The 18,506-nt window shown below is 40.4% G+C and overlaps 1 protein-coding gene across 2 annotated transcripts in view; it reads right to left on the bottom strand.

Annotated features, from left to right (window-relative positions):
• The window catches only part of OSBP2 (oxysterol binding protein 2), a 391,235-nt gene that overhangs the window by 55,096 nt on the left and 317,633 nt on the right, over positions 1–18,506 (bottom strand). For both annotated transcript variants that reach the window (XM_073625242.1, XM_073625251.1), the window contains one exon: positions 6,875–7,120. In XM_073625242.1, coding sequence (XP_073481343.1) covers positions 6,875–7,120 — 246 coding nt within the window. The remainder of the gene's footprint in view (positions 1–6,874; positions 7,121–18,506) is intronic.

Here is an 18,506-nt window from a genome sequence, read left to right on the forward strand (position 1 = left end):
GGTGAAATACAGGACTCTCTGAAACCATGTGGTGTGGCTGTTTCAAGATGCACAATAAGGAAGCACTTGAAGAAAGCTGGGCTGCATGGTCAAGTCGCCAGAAGAAAGATATTACTATGCAAATGCCACAAAGTATTCCGCCTACAATACACCTAACAGCACAGAGACAAGCCTTCTGGCACAAAGTCATTTAGAGTGATGAGACCAAAATTGAGCATTTTGGCCACAACCATAAACGCTACATTTGTAGAGGAGTCAAGCCTATGATGAAAGGTACACCATTCCTACTGTGAAACATGGAGGTGGATCGCTGTTTTGGGGATGTGTGAGCTACAAAAGGCACAGGAAATTTGGTCAAAATTGATGGCAAGATGAATGCAGTATGCTATCAAAAAATACTGGAGGAACATTTGCATTCATCAGCCAGGAAGCTGCACATGGGATGTACTTGGACATTCCAACATGACAATGATCCAAAACACAAGCCAAGTCGACCTATCATTGGCTACAGCAGAATAAAGTGAAGGTTCTGGAGTGGCCATCTCAGTCTCCTGACCTCAATATCATTGAGCCACTCTGGGGAGATCTCAAACGTGCAGTTCATGCAAGACCGCCCAAGAATTTACAGGAACTGGAGGCTTTTTGCCAAGAGGAATGGGCAGCTTTACCATCTGAGAAGATAAAGAGCCTCATCCACAAATGCCACAAAAGACTTCATGCTGTCATTGATGTTAAAGGGGGCAATACACGGTGTTAAGAACTGGAATATGTAAACTTTTGATCAGGGTCATTTGGGTACTTTCTGGTGTGATTATGATTTAAAAAGAGTAAACACAGTTGATTGATAATAAATGGCTTCAGCCAAACACTAACCATGAGTGAAAGAAAAGTTTTTGTGTTATCATTCATATACTCTGAAAAATGCCCAAGAAATCATACATTCTGCCAGGGTATGTAAACTTATGAGCACAAATGTGTGTGTGTGTATATATATATATATATATATATATATATATATATATATATATATATATATATATATACATATACACACACATATATATGTATATATATATATATATATATATATATATATATATATATATATATATATATATATATATATATACATACACATACATACATACATATATATATACATATATATATACACACACACACAGTGGGGCAAAAAAGTATTTAGTCAGCCACCAATTGTGAAAGTTCTCCCACTTAAAAAGATGAGAGAGGCCTGTAATTGTCATCATAGGTATACCTCAACTATGAGAGACAAAATGTGGAAACAAATCCAGACAATCACATTGTCTGATTTTTGAAATAATTTATTTGCAAATTATGGTGGAAAATAAGTATTTGGTCACCTACAAACAAACAAGATTTCTGGCTCTCACAGACCTGTATCTTCTTCTTTAAGAGGCTCCTCTGTCCTCCACTCATTACCTGTATTAATGGCACCTGTTTGTACTTGTTATCAGTATAAAAGACACCTGTCCACAACCTCAAACAGTCACACTCCAAACTCCACTATGGTGAAGACCAAAGAGCTGTCGAAGGACACCAGAAACAAAATTGTAGACCTGCACCAGGCAAGTGGGAGAACTTGCACAATTGGTGGCTGACTAAATACTTTTTTGCCCCACTGTATATACATACATACATACACACAAACACATTATATATATATATATACATACACATATATATATATATATATATATACACACACACACACACACACTATATTCCATTATACTATATATTATACTATACTATATACTATATACTATATTATATACTATTATACCAAAAGTATTGGGGAGCCTGCCTTTAGACGCACATGAACTTTAAGGCCCACCCTTTGCAGCTATAACAGCCTCAACTTTTCTGGGAAGGCTGTTCACAAGGTTTAGGAGTGTGTCTATGGGAATGTTTGACCATTCTTCCAGAAGTACATTTGTGAGGTCAGGCAGTGATGTTGGACAAGAAGGCCTGTCTCGCAGTTTCAACTCTAATTCATCCCAAAGGTGTTCTATCGGGTTGAGGTCAGGACTCTGTGCAGGCCAGTCAAGTTCCTCCACTCCAAACCCGCTCATTCATGTTGCCGCCGTGATCACTTTTATCAGACGGAAAATCCCCCAGAGTTTTAAAAAAATACCAGGGTTATGGCAGCTTTAATGTCAAAGTAATGATGTATATATACTGTGGGCGGTGGTTAACTCCAGTAACAGTGCACAGCTTCTGGGTTTTTAGTGCTTATTTCTTTGCAGTATTTGGCTTGATTCTTACTTGGGATACTACCGCAGTTTTTATGTTCTTCCAGTGACTGTGTGTGTTTCCACCAGATATTTTGGTTTCCTCCCACAACTTAGAGGTACTAAACCCAAAAGTAAACACATATTATATTGCAGCTTACCAATTCTTAGATTTGATGGCTGCATTTGTTTTCTTTTTTAGGCTTTCTTACCTTTATTTTCTTCTGGTGATCCAGCCTTCAAGACTGTTGTTTTTTAACAGAACAAGCAGTTAAAGTGTTGAGACAAACTACCGTATTTAACACTAACAAAGGTGCTTACAAAGATTCACTTTTATTTGTTCATGTAAAACCTTTGCAGTGCCTTGAAAAAGTATTCATACCCCTTGAAATTTTCCACATTTTGCCATGCTACAACCAAAAACATAAATGTATTTCACTGGGATTTTGTGTGATAGACCAACACAAAGTGGCACATAATTGTGAAGTGGAAGGAAAATGATAAATGGTTTTCAAATTTTTTTTACAAACAAATATCTGAGAAGTGTGGCGTGCATTTGTATTCAGCCCCCCTGAGTCAATACTTTGTAGAACCACCTTTCACTGCAATTACAGCTGCAAGTCTTTTTGGGAATGTCTCTACCAGCTTTTCACATCTACAGAGTGACATTTTTGTCCATTCTTCTTTGCACAATAACTCAAGCTCTGTCAGATTGGATGGAGAGTGTCTGTGAACAGCATTTTTTCAAGTTTCTCAATTGTATTTAGGTCTGGACTTTGACTGGGCCATTCTAATACATGAATATGCTTTGATCTAAACCAGGGGTCTCAAACTGGCGGCCCTCCAGCTGATGCAGAACTACAATTTCCATGAGGCATTGCAAGGCTGACAGTTACAAGCATGACTCCCATAGGCAGAGGCATGATGGGACTTGTAGTTCTTCAACAGCTGGAGGGCCGCCAGTTTGAGACCCCTGAGATTCTAAACCATTCCATTGTAGTTATGGCTGTATGTTTAGGGTCATTGTCCTGCTAGAAGGTGAACCTCTGACCCAGTCTCAAGTCTTTTGCAGACCCTAACAGGTTTTCTTCTAAGATTGCCCTGTATTTGGCTCCATTCATCTTCCTATCAACTGACAAGCTTCCCTGTCCTTGCTGAAGAAAAGAATCCCCACAACATGATGCTGCCACCACCATGTTTCACGGTGGGGATGGTGTGTTCAGGGTGATGTGCAGTTTTAGTTTTCTGCCACACGTAGCGTTTTGCTTTTAGGCCAAAAAGTAAAATTTTGGTCTCATCTGACCAGAGCCCCTTCTTCCACGTTTGCTGTGTCCCCCAAATGGCCTCTCACAAACTGCAAACAGGACATCTTATGGCTTTCTATCAACAATGGCTTTCTTCTTGCTACTCCTTCCATAAAGGCCAGATTTGTGGAGTGCATGCCTAATAGTTGTCCTATGGACAGATTCTCCCACCTGAGCTGTGGATCTCTGCAGCTCCTCCAGAGTTACCATGGGCCTCTTGAATGCTTCTCTGAGTAATGCTCTACGTGCCCGGCCTGTCAGTTTAGGTGGACGGTCATGTCTTGGTAGATCTGCAGTTGTGCCATACTCTTTCTATTTTCGGATGATGGATTGAACAGTGCTTTGTGAGATGTTCAAAGCTTGGGATATTTTTTTATAACCTAACCGTGCTTTAAACATCTCCACAACTTTATCCCTGACCTGTCTGGTGTGTTTCTTGGCCTTCATGATGTTGTTTGTTCACTAAGATTCTCTAACAAACCTCTGAGGGCTTCACAGAACAGTTGTATTCATACTGAGATTAACCGCTTGACATCCGTGCTATAGCCGAATGACGGCTACAACGGACCTGAATTTCCGGGAGGCCGTCATATGACGACCTCCCCTGTGCACGCGCCCGGTCTTGAAGAGGAAATTCTGCCTCATATGTGCCACCAGTACCCCCTGCCATTGCCACCTATCAATGCCCACCAGTGGTGCCAATCAGTGCCACCCATCAGTGCCCATTATTGCCACCCATCAGTGCCCATCACTGCCACCTCATCAGCGTACATCAATGAAGGAGAAAAATTACCTATTTTAAAATTTTATAACAAAATCTAAAAAAAAAAAAAAAAATTTTTTTTTCAAATTCGGTCTTTTTACATTTTTTTTTTAATGAAAAATAAAAACCGCAAAGGTGATCAAATACCACCAAAAGAAAGCTCTATTTGTGGGAAAAAATATAAAAATTTCATTTGGGTACAGTGTTGTATGACCGCGCAATTGTCATTCAAAGTGCGTCAGCGCTGAAAATTGGTCTGGATAGGAGGGGGATTTAAGTGCCCAGTAAGCAAGTGGTTAAATTACACACAGGTGGACTCTATTTACTAATTAGGTGAATTCTAAAGGCAATTAGTTCCACTAGATTTTAGTTAGGGGTATCAGAGTAAAGGGGGCTGAATACAAATGCACGCCACACTTTTCACATATTTATTTGTAAAAAATGTTAAAAAGGATTTATCATTTTCCTTCCACCTCACAATTATGTGCCACTTTGTATTTGTCTATCACATAAAATATTTTTGGCTGTAACATGACAAAATGTGGACAAAATGACAAAAATGACATGACAAAATGTGGAAAATTTCAAGGGGTGTGAATAATTTTTCAAGGCACTGTATCTCAAAAGAAAAAAACGGTTGCTGTAACAGCAGTGTGAGCTGGAGTTTGGCTTCAATTGGTTACTGTATCTAAATCTGCTAGTCCATCTAACACCCCCCCCCCCAGACATACTGACAGTGCTGCTGTCCAAAGGTGCCCCCTGTGCTCCTTCATCCAGAGTAGGGGCACTCTAATACAGGAGGTGTGTTATTGGTAAGCTGCAATATATTAATTTGTTGATTTTAGATTTAAAGTCTAAATAAAATAAGATGCCTTTTTTTTAATAATCCTGCAGCACTGTAAGTTATGGTTTTTAACAGATTTTCACTGGGAATTCCCCTAAGCTACCTTTTCATCTAGTGGAAATGCATTTCCTGGTCTTATACTCTAGTGCTCTGTGCTGGCATAGCTGAGTAATAGTCACACCCCTCATCACAGGCGTTCTCACAAACACCAGCAGTGATGAGAGAGGACTGTGCATACAGGCTACATTAGGCAGTATGATCAAACTCTGGTGTTTTTTGGACTGCATTGTCATATTTAGACAGGCTTTATAGCTGCTATAACAGAAAAGTGGAGATAAGGCTATTAACATGGAGTTGTTAGTACAACATCTTTTCTACTGAATATCTATTCCTCCAACTTCAATAGGCCTTTAAAATATAGTGGCAGGTTCCCTGGCCCTTAACCAAACTGGCCATTGTCTTAATTCACTACTCAGCCATGGTCATTACGTACAGTAAAACTGAAGGCAAAATGTTTTTATTTAATTTTCAATACAATAAGGAGGGTTATAACCCCATCAGTTGTTGCCATCTGTGTCCCAAAGCCACAACAGGAAATGTGGGGAAATCCCTCCAAAGTGACGAAAACTCCTGGTAGTTTTATCAGGGTCACCAGAACTACTATCCGCATTAGATTTCCTCTATATTACTGTTGGTGACCGCTCAAAATTTGTGACTTTCTTTCAATAGCAACTTGTCAAATTGCTCTTTTCCCTCTCCACTATCTAAAACTCAAAAAAAAAAAAAAAAAAAAGCATTGCTTACTTTAACCTGTTTGATGCATTTTTTGTTGTCCACCAATAAATCTTTTAAGGTCAAATATATTTTATACTATAAAGTGCAGTCATCCACAATTTGGGTTCATATTTTGCATGATTTTGAGATGTGAAAGGGCAAAAATATGGTCTTTTATAAACTGCACTTGTTGTGTATGCTCACCTAGAGTTGGTGCTTTATGAGGGTCCTGTGGTCATTTTCATAGACTTGCTCAACCTGAGTGCTGAACAAGGTACTTTAACTGTTCAGCATTCAACAGCAACAGGTCCTTGGTAAACTCTACTACACAAATTTAACTGGAAAATGAACCACCCGAACGCCTGTCAAACTGGGACAAGTGGTTGCATCCATACAGACACTGCATCCCCACACACTTACATAGGTTGCCTCCACACAGCACCTGGAGGCCTCACAAATGTTTCATTTACAGGCCTCAGAGTCGATGTGAATGAAGCCTAAAGGTCATTTGACCAAAAGCTTAGTCATTTGGTCACATCACTTTGACAGTAGTGGGGAGAGTCAGCCAACTTGTACACTTATTCTTCCCTTAATCTTAGATCATTTGACGGGTACCTAGATTTCTGGTCATGTAACCAGGCAAGGGAGAGCTGGATGCAACTTTTTTCAGTAGGAAAGTTACGTTTTTCAGTCCTTCTATTCCTATTTAGACATTAATTTCAGTAATATTATTACCGTAGAGATAAGTTAATATTTGAATATAAGTCTGCTTTAAAACTGATGGCATGGCTTTAATGGTATACATAGGTTTTCATAGTGTCTATATGCTCTGTATAGAATATCACACCTGTACGGTGTCATGTTTAGGTTATACACATTTATTTTATCAGCACAGTTCACCTATGGTCCTCCTCACCTGTTCACAAATGGAACAGAATCCTAAATCTTCTAGTCTATCCAGTTCAAAGGTTTCTCCTAGCAAAGGGTTAAATGGTTTTGCTGTCCGATGGACTGTGGTGGAATAGGAAGACACAGAAAAGGCTGCAACAAAGCACATTTGCTCTATAGAGTTCTCGCATTTTGCTGCCTTGTCCAACAGCTCATGGTACTCCAGGTCTTCAGTTAGCCTCTGCAGCATGGACAGTGGCTCATTAAAATTCACCTATGAACAGCAAACAGGGAAAATGTTATTTATAAGATTTCAACATATGAAATAAAATAATATATGGACATTTAGTAGTTTTTGCATACCATCGCCCCAAATCATACAGTTGCAAAGCCAGAATACAAATGAAGCGATTTTCAGGGTGCATAGATTTACTTTCAATGCCATTTTTATTTTAAAAAAAGTGCTACATTTTATTACATAGAATTGGGAAATATCAACTGTACAAGGAAGTCAAACTATATATTTTGCAGCAATGGATGACTGGCACAGTCCGATAGCTGGTCATTGTCTGAAAAGTTAATCAGAAAAGGATATTGAGAGATGTTCCTGCAGCCAATAGCCAAATAAATGGCTGAGATGCCACATACACATGGCATTGAGTTGCATAGAACAAACACCTCCTGGATCACAAATAACCATTTTATATTATGTATAATATCAATATCAGCGCATAGACATCTGAGATGTGAAGGTAGGGATTCAGGAGACCACCAGGGAGGCACAATAGTTCTTATTGTATCTATATTAATCAGTATACACACTGAGATGCGTGCACAAAACCCATAAGTAAACTTTTATTAAAACATGGCACAGGTATAAAGCATCATCAACTTCACCTCCTACCAGTGCATTTTGGCATAGGAGGATGCACACATACCAAAGTAGCAATATGGACTCAAAGACTGTCAGTAATACACAATAAAACTAAATTACAGCAAAGGACTCCGCAGCCACATGAGGTTGTCCTGCCATATAACCCAGATATATTATTGATGTATATTACTTCAGTCAGTAGTGTCTCATCATCAATAAGGGGGGAAATCAGCAAAGTTCACTTGCAATGATCCACAGAAAGCTGAGCCTATGTAACCCAAACATTTTATTTACTGTATAAAGCATGTCATTCATGAGAGTAAGCAGTACCCATAACAGCAATATCATTGAGGAGCAGATAAGGCCTAGCTTAGACCAAACTCAAGGTGAAGCTTGGTCAAGGGATAATCTATATATCCCTGATAAAAATTAAGCAGGTGCAGCTCAAGAGATCTGAAAAACACATACAACTCAAACCATGGGTTTATAGTCTCCTTGTATCAGACATGTATTAGTCCTCATAAAAGGGAACAGTCAAATATTGCTTTGTAAAAGTCTAAGGAACATCCACATATCATTCTCTTACACAACCACAAAGTGGTTAATGTGTAGATGGAGGTGGTATGTAAATACTGAAGTAGATGATGGAACATACAGTATGTCCAAATTATCTCTTCCATTGGCATGCAGATATTTTATACTAAAATCCTCAGAACTAAATGAATCAGAAGTTCATTCACACAAATGCTGATATTAGCCACTAATTTGCTTCAACTTATAAATGGATCATAGATTTGTCTACGTAAATCTGGTTGATGTTGATATGCTTCGGCTGTTAGTCAACACCAATTCAGCATAAGAGATCTCAAAAGGAAAAGAACTTGATTCGCCAATTTGGTACAATGAAGGAGGCCATGTATGGCTAAAGGGGCCTCATGTTTCACCACCTTTACATTGGCCTTCTCGGGTGGAAGCGGCCACTGTATGAGTCGCACACTGCAGATTTCATGAAATTACAAGCACACCCGGCAATAGGGGCTTAATTTTTCACAAGATACTTTTCTAAGCCAATTCCTGGCCTAAAAGGGATGCAGACATTGCATCTTTTCTTATTACCAAGCAACAGTTAATCTAATGATAATGGAGACAGACCATATAATTGATAAATTTTGTGAGGACATGGTATGGCAAGCATTTTTTACTTATAAGAGGAGTGTTGGCAAAGGTTTTCGGCCATAGTTCTCAAGTGGGTCACAAGAGTACATTTACTTTTGTTCTCCTGTGACCCAGAGTCAGATTTTAGCGGTCTATGCCTGCTATCAGCTGACAGGGCAGAGCCACACACGCCAGCACTCCCAATGGCGGATGCTCGAGGATTTATACACCCCACTTAGAGCCAGAACCAGCCGTGCCCACCCCCTGGAGACTAAGTGCCGGTTCACACTACCGCGACTTGGGATCCGACTTGTCAGACCTCAAGTCGCCCCAAGTCGCTTGACATCTGAAAGTCCATGTAAGTGAATGAGAGCCGTCTATATGTACGCTACTGAAGTCGCTCCGACTTCAGAAAAGGTCCCTGTACTACTTCAAGGCGACTTGTAGGCGACTTGTACCCATTGATTTCAATGGAAGTCGCCTACAAGTCGGATCGTGGTCTATAGTGAAGCGACTTCACAGGAAGAGAAGATGTTTTTTTCAAGCAAACCCCTCCCTCCCCCAGAGCGGATTGTAGTTTGATTGGCCACTGGAAAGTCGCCTGTCTTGGAGGCGACTTGAAGTCGCCTTGTAAGTCGCCCCAAGTCGCGCTGAAGTCGCGCTGAAGTCGCGCTGAAGTCGCCTTGCTAAGTCGCGCTGTAAGTCGTGTTGCCCCTGTGTGAACCAGCGCTAACAGTCAAGGCTCTCTCCTGCAAGCAGACCGACAGCTGAGTGATCAGGAGTCATGCGATCGCTCAATTCTTGATCTTAGATTTAGAGTGGGATAACTGCAGTATGGAGGCGAGTATGTAGATTTTTTTTTTTTTTACTATAACTAAAAGGCAAAACTTTTTTTAATTTTGGACAGAATAGAGAAGGCTTAGAACACCTGTCAGATTTTTCAAAAGTGAAAGACAAAGCAAATACCACATTCTTAGTACTCACCAGAACAGTAATGCAGCGTACACACGAGCGGAATTTCCAACAGAAAGAGTCCGATGAGAGCTTTTCATCGTTTATTCTGACCGTGTGTATGTCCCATCAGACTTTTTCTGTCGAAAATTCAGACGGACTTAGATAGAGAACATGTTCTATATTTTTCCGACAGAACAAATTACTATTGGAAAAATTGCTTGTCTGTATGCTGTTCCGACGCACCAAAAAGGATGCATGATCTGAAGCAAGTACAAGACGGAAGCTATTGGCTACTGGCTACTGAACATTGGTTTTCTAGTCCCGTCGTACTTCACCGCGTTCTGGACGGTCGGAATTTGGTGTGACCGTGTGTATGCAAGACAGCTTGAGCGGAATTCCGTCGGAAAAACCTTCAGAGTTTATTCCGAAGGCAAAACAGGTCGTGTGTACAGGGCATCAGACCCCTTTTACACTGAAGCGCTAAAAATAGTGCCTTTAAAGCACCTCTCATGCCTTCCTAGTGTGAAAGCCCGAGTGCTTTCACACTGGGGCGGTGCGCTTGCAGGACTGGAAAAAAAGTCCTGCAAGCAGCGTCTGTGGGGCAGTGTGGGAGCAGTGTACACACCGCTCCTAAACCGCCCCTGCCATTGAAATCAATAGGCAGCACTGCCGAAGCGCCCACAAAGCGTTTCGGCAGCGGCGCTTTGTGGGGTTTTTTAACCCTTTCCTCAGGCGCTAGCGGGTTTAAAAGCGCCGCTATAACAGCAGTAAAGCGGCCACGCTAGCAGTGGGAAAGGGCTCTAAAAGAGAGAAAACCTTACAATAGGAAGGCTAGTTCTGGTGACCTTAGTGACAACCTTTGATTCCCTCACTTTGGAAGGATTTCCTCTCACCTCCTATTTTGACTATTGGATAGGAAGTGAGCAGAAATCCCCAATAGGACACAGATGGTAAAAAAACCTGGTGGTAATGCCCCCTTTACAATATGCAAAATGAAAAAGTTTTGCGTTTAGTTAACCCCATACTCCTCCTGTATGAACAAATCTGCTAAAACAAAAATTTTCAGCTCACTTACCAGCCAGCCTGCAACAAACAGAACTGACCTTGTCTAACGGTTCACGTTTCAAAACAAGGGGTTTGGTGTGCACATATTTCACATTTACAAATACATGCGTAAGCTTCAGAGGCCAAGCCACGGCACCCTAGTGTACTGCAGTCCAAACTCTATAATTTGAGAGTCTACTGTATATTATAATGGATAGATTAAGGGTAGGTATGCCTGGAGGTAGCCCACTTCTCCTTAAAAAGGTACAGGGACACACTGGACACCCAGCAACAGCACAATGGAAGCAAAGGTATCCAAAATGACCAACAATTCAAACAAATAGCAACCACCCCAACCTATAACTGGCCTTTACATTTGGATTTGAGTTAGGACTGCAGTACACTAGGGTGCTGTGGTGTGGCCTTTGCAACTTATGTATGTATTTGTAAATGTGTGCAAACTAAACCCCCTTGTTTTTAACATGAACTGTTAGGGTCAATTCAGTTTGTTGCAGGCTGGCTAGTAAGTGAGCTGGGAATTTTTGTTTGTTTCTTGACATGCGATGCCCTTCCATGTGCTCCTTGCTATTAAGGCCAGCTATAGGTTGGGGTGGTTGCCATGTGTTTGTATTGATGAAAATGTTAAACAGTTTGCCTAATAAAATGCGAGTTACACTTTAAAACACTGCGTTATCTTTATCTGCAAAAATGAAACAGAAGGAAAAGAAGTAAACATCAAGTACCTGTGATACAAATGATAAATGTGTTTTATGTGGAGCACCTGATCTCATTTTACTTGTTAAAATTCTGTAGCTATAAAAAGGCTGCCTTACATTGTATCTTTGTGATTTACAACCTCTTCTATAGCCAATGAACCTTTCTATGTCTGTTCTAACACCCTGGTTCCATAGCAATCACTTATTTTTAAAATGATTGCATGAGTCACTGAAAATGATTGTCACCAGATCTAGCACGTCAGGCATAGCCTTGGTTCCATATTAACACATTCTAAGTCTTCTTGATTCATTATTGCATGGGATACTGGTATTTGCTCTGTCCTTATTTTTAGCATATGGCATAAATTATTTCATTCCACCACCCTTATTTCTCAGTCCAGTTTCTTCATATGACCAGAAGATGTCCTGTGTATTCATTTGAAACCTACTAGCTATATGGTGTAATAAGGGGTGAAATAACATGGTTTGCAGGTGCTGCAATAGAGCTGTGACTTGTGATTCTAGTATTATTGTAAAAGGATAATTAAAACCAAGAACAACAATACAGTATGTTACAGCTTTCAGTCCTTAGATGTGGTGGCTGCATTCGTTTTCAAGTTAGGAACATTTTCAGCAAATACAGAAAAGACCTGTTGATCTTGCCAGAAATTCAGTGTGCTTGTCACTTCCTGCTGCACTGAATAATATTTTCTTTCCTAGCTATTTTCTGTAAACTACCAATTGCCTTGCCACCTATGTAATGGAAGTGGAGATACGGACATGTTTATAGTCCATGTAGGAAGAGTACCCTAGAGTAATAACCATCACACCTATCATAGAGGAATGGCATAGCCACCCAGGGACTAGACTTGTGCACAACGAAAAATTTTGTTTAGTTTCGGTTCGTTGTCATTTGTAAAATACATAATTTTGTTCTGTTATATACGTTATGTTACGTTAATACGTTTTCGGATAATTCGTTATTATTCGTAGTGTCGATATTCGTTATACTGAATCTCAAATCATGTTGAATTCATTCGTTATATGTGCTATAATTTAGTTCGTATTCGTTGAAATTCGATATTTATGTATGTATATATATTCGTGATAATGATTCGTAGTTTGGAAAGTCGTTTGTTTATTGAATCTATTAACACACACAATGACAATATCTCTTCTCCTCTGCTCAAATACAATACAACACCCTTCTCACTCAGTTCTCAGGAATGCACTTTGCCAGTAATCCAACCTCCAGCACAAAATTAATCAGCTGATTGGACTGTAAGATTTAATTTGTTTTTACCTTTTGTTTCATTAGATCTTTAACAAATTACCGAATCATGTCAAATTCATTCACTATAATTTCTTTCGCATTCGTTGAAATTTGTTATTTTTTTATTCGGATGCATCCGAATGTCCGAAAGGGACAAGAAGTGTGTTATTTGTAGGATTACTAGGTGAAAATAAATCAAAAGAAGCTTGAAAATTGACTACTCAGCTGCAATAATTGGGGAATTCTGCTGACCCTCTTGAAATTCCAAAAAATATACTGGAAGAAACACTGGTCCTTAGGAACCTTTATTCCAGGGCTAATCATATCACCATATCAAACACAATGACACCCTTCATGTCAATAGAGCCAATATGATTTTCTCACTGGGGCCATGGTCTTCCAAGATATGCAAATTGCTGGGCGATTTATTGATGGCAGTAACATTTTCCTTTTGACAGCTCTGATTTGCACATTTCAGCAAAAAGATGGAACTGACACAGTATTTATCTGCTACTTTAACTACTTGAGCTCCAGAAGATTTTACCCCCATCATGACCGGGCCATTTATTGCAGTTCAGCACTACGCTGCTTTAACTGGCGATTGTGCATTGGTGATATAAAGCAGTAAGCAAACTAAATTTATATATTTTTTTATAATTTTTTGATGGTATTTGATCACCACTGGGTTTTTTATTGTGTGGTAAAAACTAAAAAAGATCCAAAATTTTGAAAAGAAAACCCCAATATTTTATATTTTCTGCTATAAAACATCCAATAAAAAAATCGAATTTCTTATAAATTTTGGACAAAATGTATTCTGCTACATGTCTTTGATAAAAAAAAAATCCCAACAAGTGTATATTGATTGGTTTGCGTGAAAGTAGCAGCGTCCACAAACTATGGTATATATACTGGAATTTAAAAAAAAAAATACATTGTTATACTACTATCGGCTGTGATCAGTGAATTACAGACGGACTGCGATAGTGCGGCGAGCAATCTGACACTTACTGACGTTGGGGGGAACTGACTAACTGCCACTGACGTCTCCAGTAAAACTAGTGCTAAAAATATACACTGTCACTGTACTAATGACACTGGCTGGGAAGGGGTTAACATCAAAGGCGATCAAGGGGTTAAACGTGTGCCCAACAATGTTGAGTGTGTTTGCTGTGTGCTGTTTTATTAAGGAATGTGCCAGGTTTTTTTGCAGGAAGAAAAAAACGGCACATCGCTGCTGTATAAAGAGAGCCCTGTGTTGTTTACCAACACAGAGCTCTCTTCTGTCATTCACTAAACTAATCAGTGGGTGCCAGCCAAAAATAGTTGGCCCGGGACCTGCTAATCGGCTTGTGCTACTGCGTATGGTAACACAATCGTCACAAGTGGACTCGGAAGAAAGCCGCGATGTACAAGTACGGGGTTGTGCCTGTACATGCTGACCTGCTGCAGTAAATGTACTGCGGTGGGTCAGCAAGCAGTTAATAAACCACACTGAAATTTATTGTAAATTAAATTATTCTGAGATTAGCCCTTTCCTGTTGGGTTAGTCTGCATAGCTATAAGCAGCATGGCTGTCAGGAAACAGTAGGATCCAAAAGCAAAATGAAATGCAAACAATTACAAATGAAACATTTGCCCATTAACAGTAAAATGCATTTCAATTAATGTGGTAACAAGTGCTTTATGAAAAATATTAATTAAAATGCTGCAGAAAAAAAAGCAGCACTGCCCATTGCTGGCAGCTGGGCTGGAAAGCACACCTGTGCCTGCTGCCCACAACTAAATGCCAGAGCCCAATGAATTGTGGTTAATTGCCCAGCATGCACTATGCTTGAGATGTTAGAAACTTACTGAAGCCAAAAAAAGTCTTTCGTGTTACATTTGGGAAATTTTTGAATGAATTTACATTTATAAGCAGATAAAGAGGTTTTTTTTTTTTATATTAAAGATGTTATGCAAAACAGATCAGAAATCAACTCAGAAGGCAAAATAAAAATTGGAGAGCGATAAACAAAAAAAATAGAAATAAAAAGTGGGTAGTCATCCTTATCTGAGGAAAACAATATCTTTAGCTAGTGAGCCATATCGTCATCATTTTAAACCAATAAAAGGTCCTCCTTTGTACCGGACAATCGGTCCCTGTGGACGTCCCCCTTCTCCTAAGGGAAAGGGTAGGAGGTCCCTGCCAACTACAGACAATATTACAATCGACATAGATCTCCCTACAGGTGCAACAAACTTGTGATGCCGATGACCCTAAATAATATGGAACCAACCTAATGTTCACGCAAAGTGGACACTTTGTTCCCACCATGTTCACACCCGGTTTGATGGTCGCTTAGGCTCAGCCACCAGTGAGGTGTCAACCACAGGGTTTTGGTTTGCCAGGACCAATTGTTTAAATTTGGGATCAGCCAGTGCCAGCAAGGCTGTGTCCAAAGCTCGACGAGACTGAGAACGTCCCTGAAATGTGGTCTTTCCAAGATGCCCAAGTGGATTCAAATCTTTTCCCAGTATCCCTGCAGGTGGCGAGCCACTCTTCTACTTCCATGATCTCCCCCACCTTCCCCATCCATTCCGCTTTACTCTGAGTGCGTGAACTTTGGAATGAGATTAGAATGAGGCACTTAGCCGCATTGAGAAGGTGAGGGAGAGCACTACGTTTATATTGTGATAGAGGCATGGAGAGGATGTGGAGAAGTAAGTGCTTTGGTAAGTCTGGGATGTCCACACCGACACCATCAGAGATAAACTTACTAACCATAGACCAAAAGGGTTTCAGTATAGGACACTCTCACCATATGTGGAGAAGCGTTCCTCTCTGTCCATAACCCCTCCAGCACAAATCAGAGGTCGAAGGAAAAATCCTGGCGAGGGTCACCGGCACCCGATACCACCGTGAGAGTATTTTATAATTATTTTTGTGAGTCTTTGACTCCACAGAACCGGAGTTTGTTAGGCTGTAAAGGTGGTTCAATTGTTCGTTTGTAAATTCACACTGGAGGTCTCTTTCCCATTCCCTAATGTAAATTGGTCTAGGGTTAGGCTTAGCCGCTTCTAGTAACTTGTAAAGGGCAGAGATCATATGTGGCAGAGGGTCTTGTTTGGCCCAAAGGCTTTCAAAGTCCGTTAGGGTAGTTCTAATCTGTGACTCATTATGCTGCAATGCAACAAAATTAGTGAGCTGGCGATGCCTCCAAAAATCAAAGGGAAGACTGCCATAGCGCTCTCTAAGGATGTTAAGTGGAACCATAGAATGTCCCTGCACAAAGCGTGTCAAGCTTGCACTGGAGGGGGGACCAGGGGAATCCACCCACAGGGGCCAACGGCAAGATTGGGGGAGCCAGGGCAAAGACCCTGTTCAGTCTATCCCATGCCTTCAGGGTGTGGACAATCAATGGGGATACCCACTCCGAGAGGCCTCTGGCATTCGTTGGAACCCAGGGAGGATACGTCAGGTTTCGACCTGCAGTGACCTTCTCCATCTGTACCCACAGTTTAGAGCTTGCGTGAAATCTCCAGTTGAGGATATGTTGTAATGCAATTGCCGGATAATATTGGGAAATATTAGGAAGACCCAGACCCCCATTTTGCTTAGACCGCTGCAGCATCGCCACTGCTATTCCTGGTCTCTTACCTCTCCATACAAACCAAATGAAGAGGCTGCAAAGCTCCTTACAGAAGTGTGAGGGTAGAGGGACAGGCACCATCTGCAGGAGGAACAACACTCAGGGCAATATTGTCATTTTAAGGGTGTTCGTGCGGCTTACCCACAAAAAAGTCTCCCTGTCCCATGACTTTAGATCCACATCAATTTTTTTCAGTAAAGGAATATAATTATGAGTGTATAGAGCATTGGGGTTGTCTGTGAGGTGGATACCAAGGTAACGTATAGAGGAGGACGCCCAGGTAAAGGGAAATTACCCCTTTAGGGTGGCGGCAATAGCTGAAGGGACAGTTACAGGCAAAATTTCCTATTTCGTATAATTAATCCGGAAATTGGAGACTTGGCTATACGCTGATAATTCCTCCAGGAGGTTAGGCAGTGAGACAGTGGGGTTCACAATTTGAAAAAGGACATCGTCCGTATAAGCCGAAAGCTTATGTTCTATGGGGCCAACAGGGACCCCACTGATATTCGGGTTAGCTCTTATTTTCCACAACAGGGGTTCCAAGACCAAAGCAGCGATGGGTTTTTTAAAGCTCATTAGATGATTGCTGAAAAATATGTAAATAATTTAAAGTAGAATTCCAGCTTAAACCTAACGAATCCTAAAAATGTCTGACACAGGTGAGATCATGTGGCAATGGCTAAAATCTACAAACTGCATAAGTCAATAACTCTCCTCTACATTATTAGGTTTTCTATCTGAACTTCAGCTGTCCCTTCAGCCTTGCACAGTTGTATAGCTTTCTATTACAAGCTTTATAGCTTGTATTAGCTTTCTCTGAATTCACTGCATGCGGTAAGCTACTTACAGTGTGCATTAGAAGACACAGCAAGTCAGATAGAACATGCATTATTTCCTGGCCGGAAGACATCCAGCACCTTCTAACCATCTAAAAAAATCCAAAAAAAAAAAAAAAAAAAAAGTAAATGAATGCAACCACCACATCTAATGATTGGTAAGCTACAATATATTATATTTGTGGTTTTGGGGTGTGCGTCGGGCATGCACTGTGGCCGCTTTGTCTTTTGGACACAGCTGATCACAGATTGGGGTAAAGGGCCAATCACAGCGGCCCTTTACCATTTGATATCAGCTCTGTCCAATCGCAGCTGATCACATGTAAACAGACTTGCCGGTTAAGGGCAGTCCGTTCCTCACATACTGTGTCCGTATGAGGAAAGGATTGCCGATAACCGGAAAGGCTGTCAGTACATACTTTACATTGATAATCAGAACACTGATCATTAGTGCCATAATTATCAGTGCAGCCCCATCACCGCCAATCAGTGTCCATCAGTGCAACTTATCACTGCCCATCAGTGCTGCCTATCAGTGCCACCTCATCAGTGCCCTTCAATGCAGCCTCATCAGTGCCCATCAGTTCAGCCTCATCAGTGCAACCTATCAGTGCCCATCAGTGCAAGCTCATCAGCGCCCATCAGTGTAGTCTCATCAGAACACATCAGGGAAGAAGAAAAATTACTTATTTGCAAAAAATTTTTAACAGAAACTAAGAAAAACTTTTATTTTTCCAAATTTTATTTTTTTGTTTGTTTAGAAAAAATATAAGTAACAAAAAAGAAGTGCTAAATCAAAATTTTTAATGATGCAGTGATACACCTATACAATCAAAAACAAAAAAGGGACAAAAGTGCAAATGTGATAAAATAAAGTTAGTCCATGAGAACCAATCAGCAAAGGTTCTAAAAGCAAAAAATAGTGGTGATTAGATACCACCAAAAGAAATCTCTATCTGTCTCAAAAAATGATAAAGATTTCATATGGGTACAGTGGGTAAAGTGCCCCGGTGAGGTGGGAAGGAGGACTCAGGAAATAAATGAGCAGACTAAATAGAAACATAGCAGAGTAATGGCAGGTGTGACATCAGATAAAGCTTCTTTTGGTGATCATTTATTTTTGTGCACATTAAGAACAAAGTTTATTTTAAGTGGCTCACTAACATACAGTCT

This window comes from Aquarana catesbeiana, linkage group LG01 (assembly GCF_042186555.1).
Source record: "Aquarana catesbeiana isolate 2022-GZ linkage group LG01, ASM4218655v1, whole genome shotgun sequence".
Taxonomy (NCBI): domain Eukaryota; kingdom Metazoa; phylum Chordata; class Amphibia; order Anura; family Ranidae; genus Aquarana; species Aquarana catesbeiana.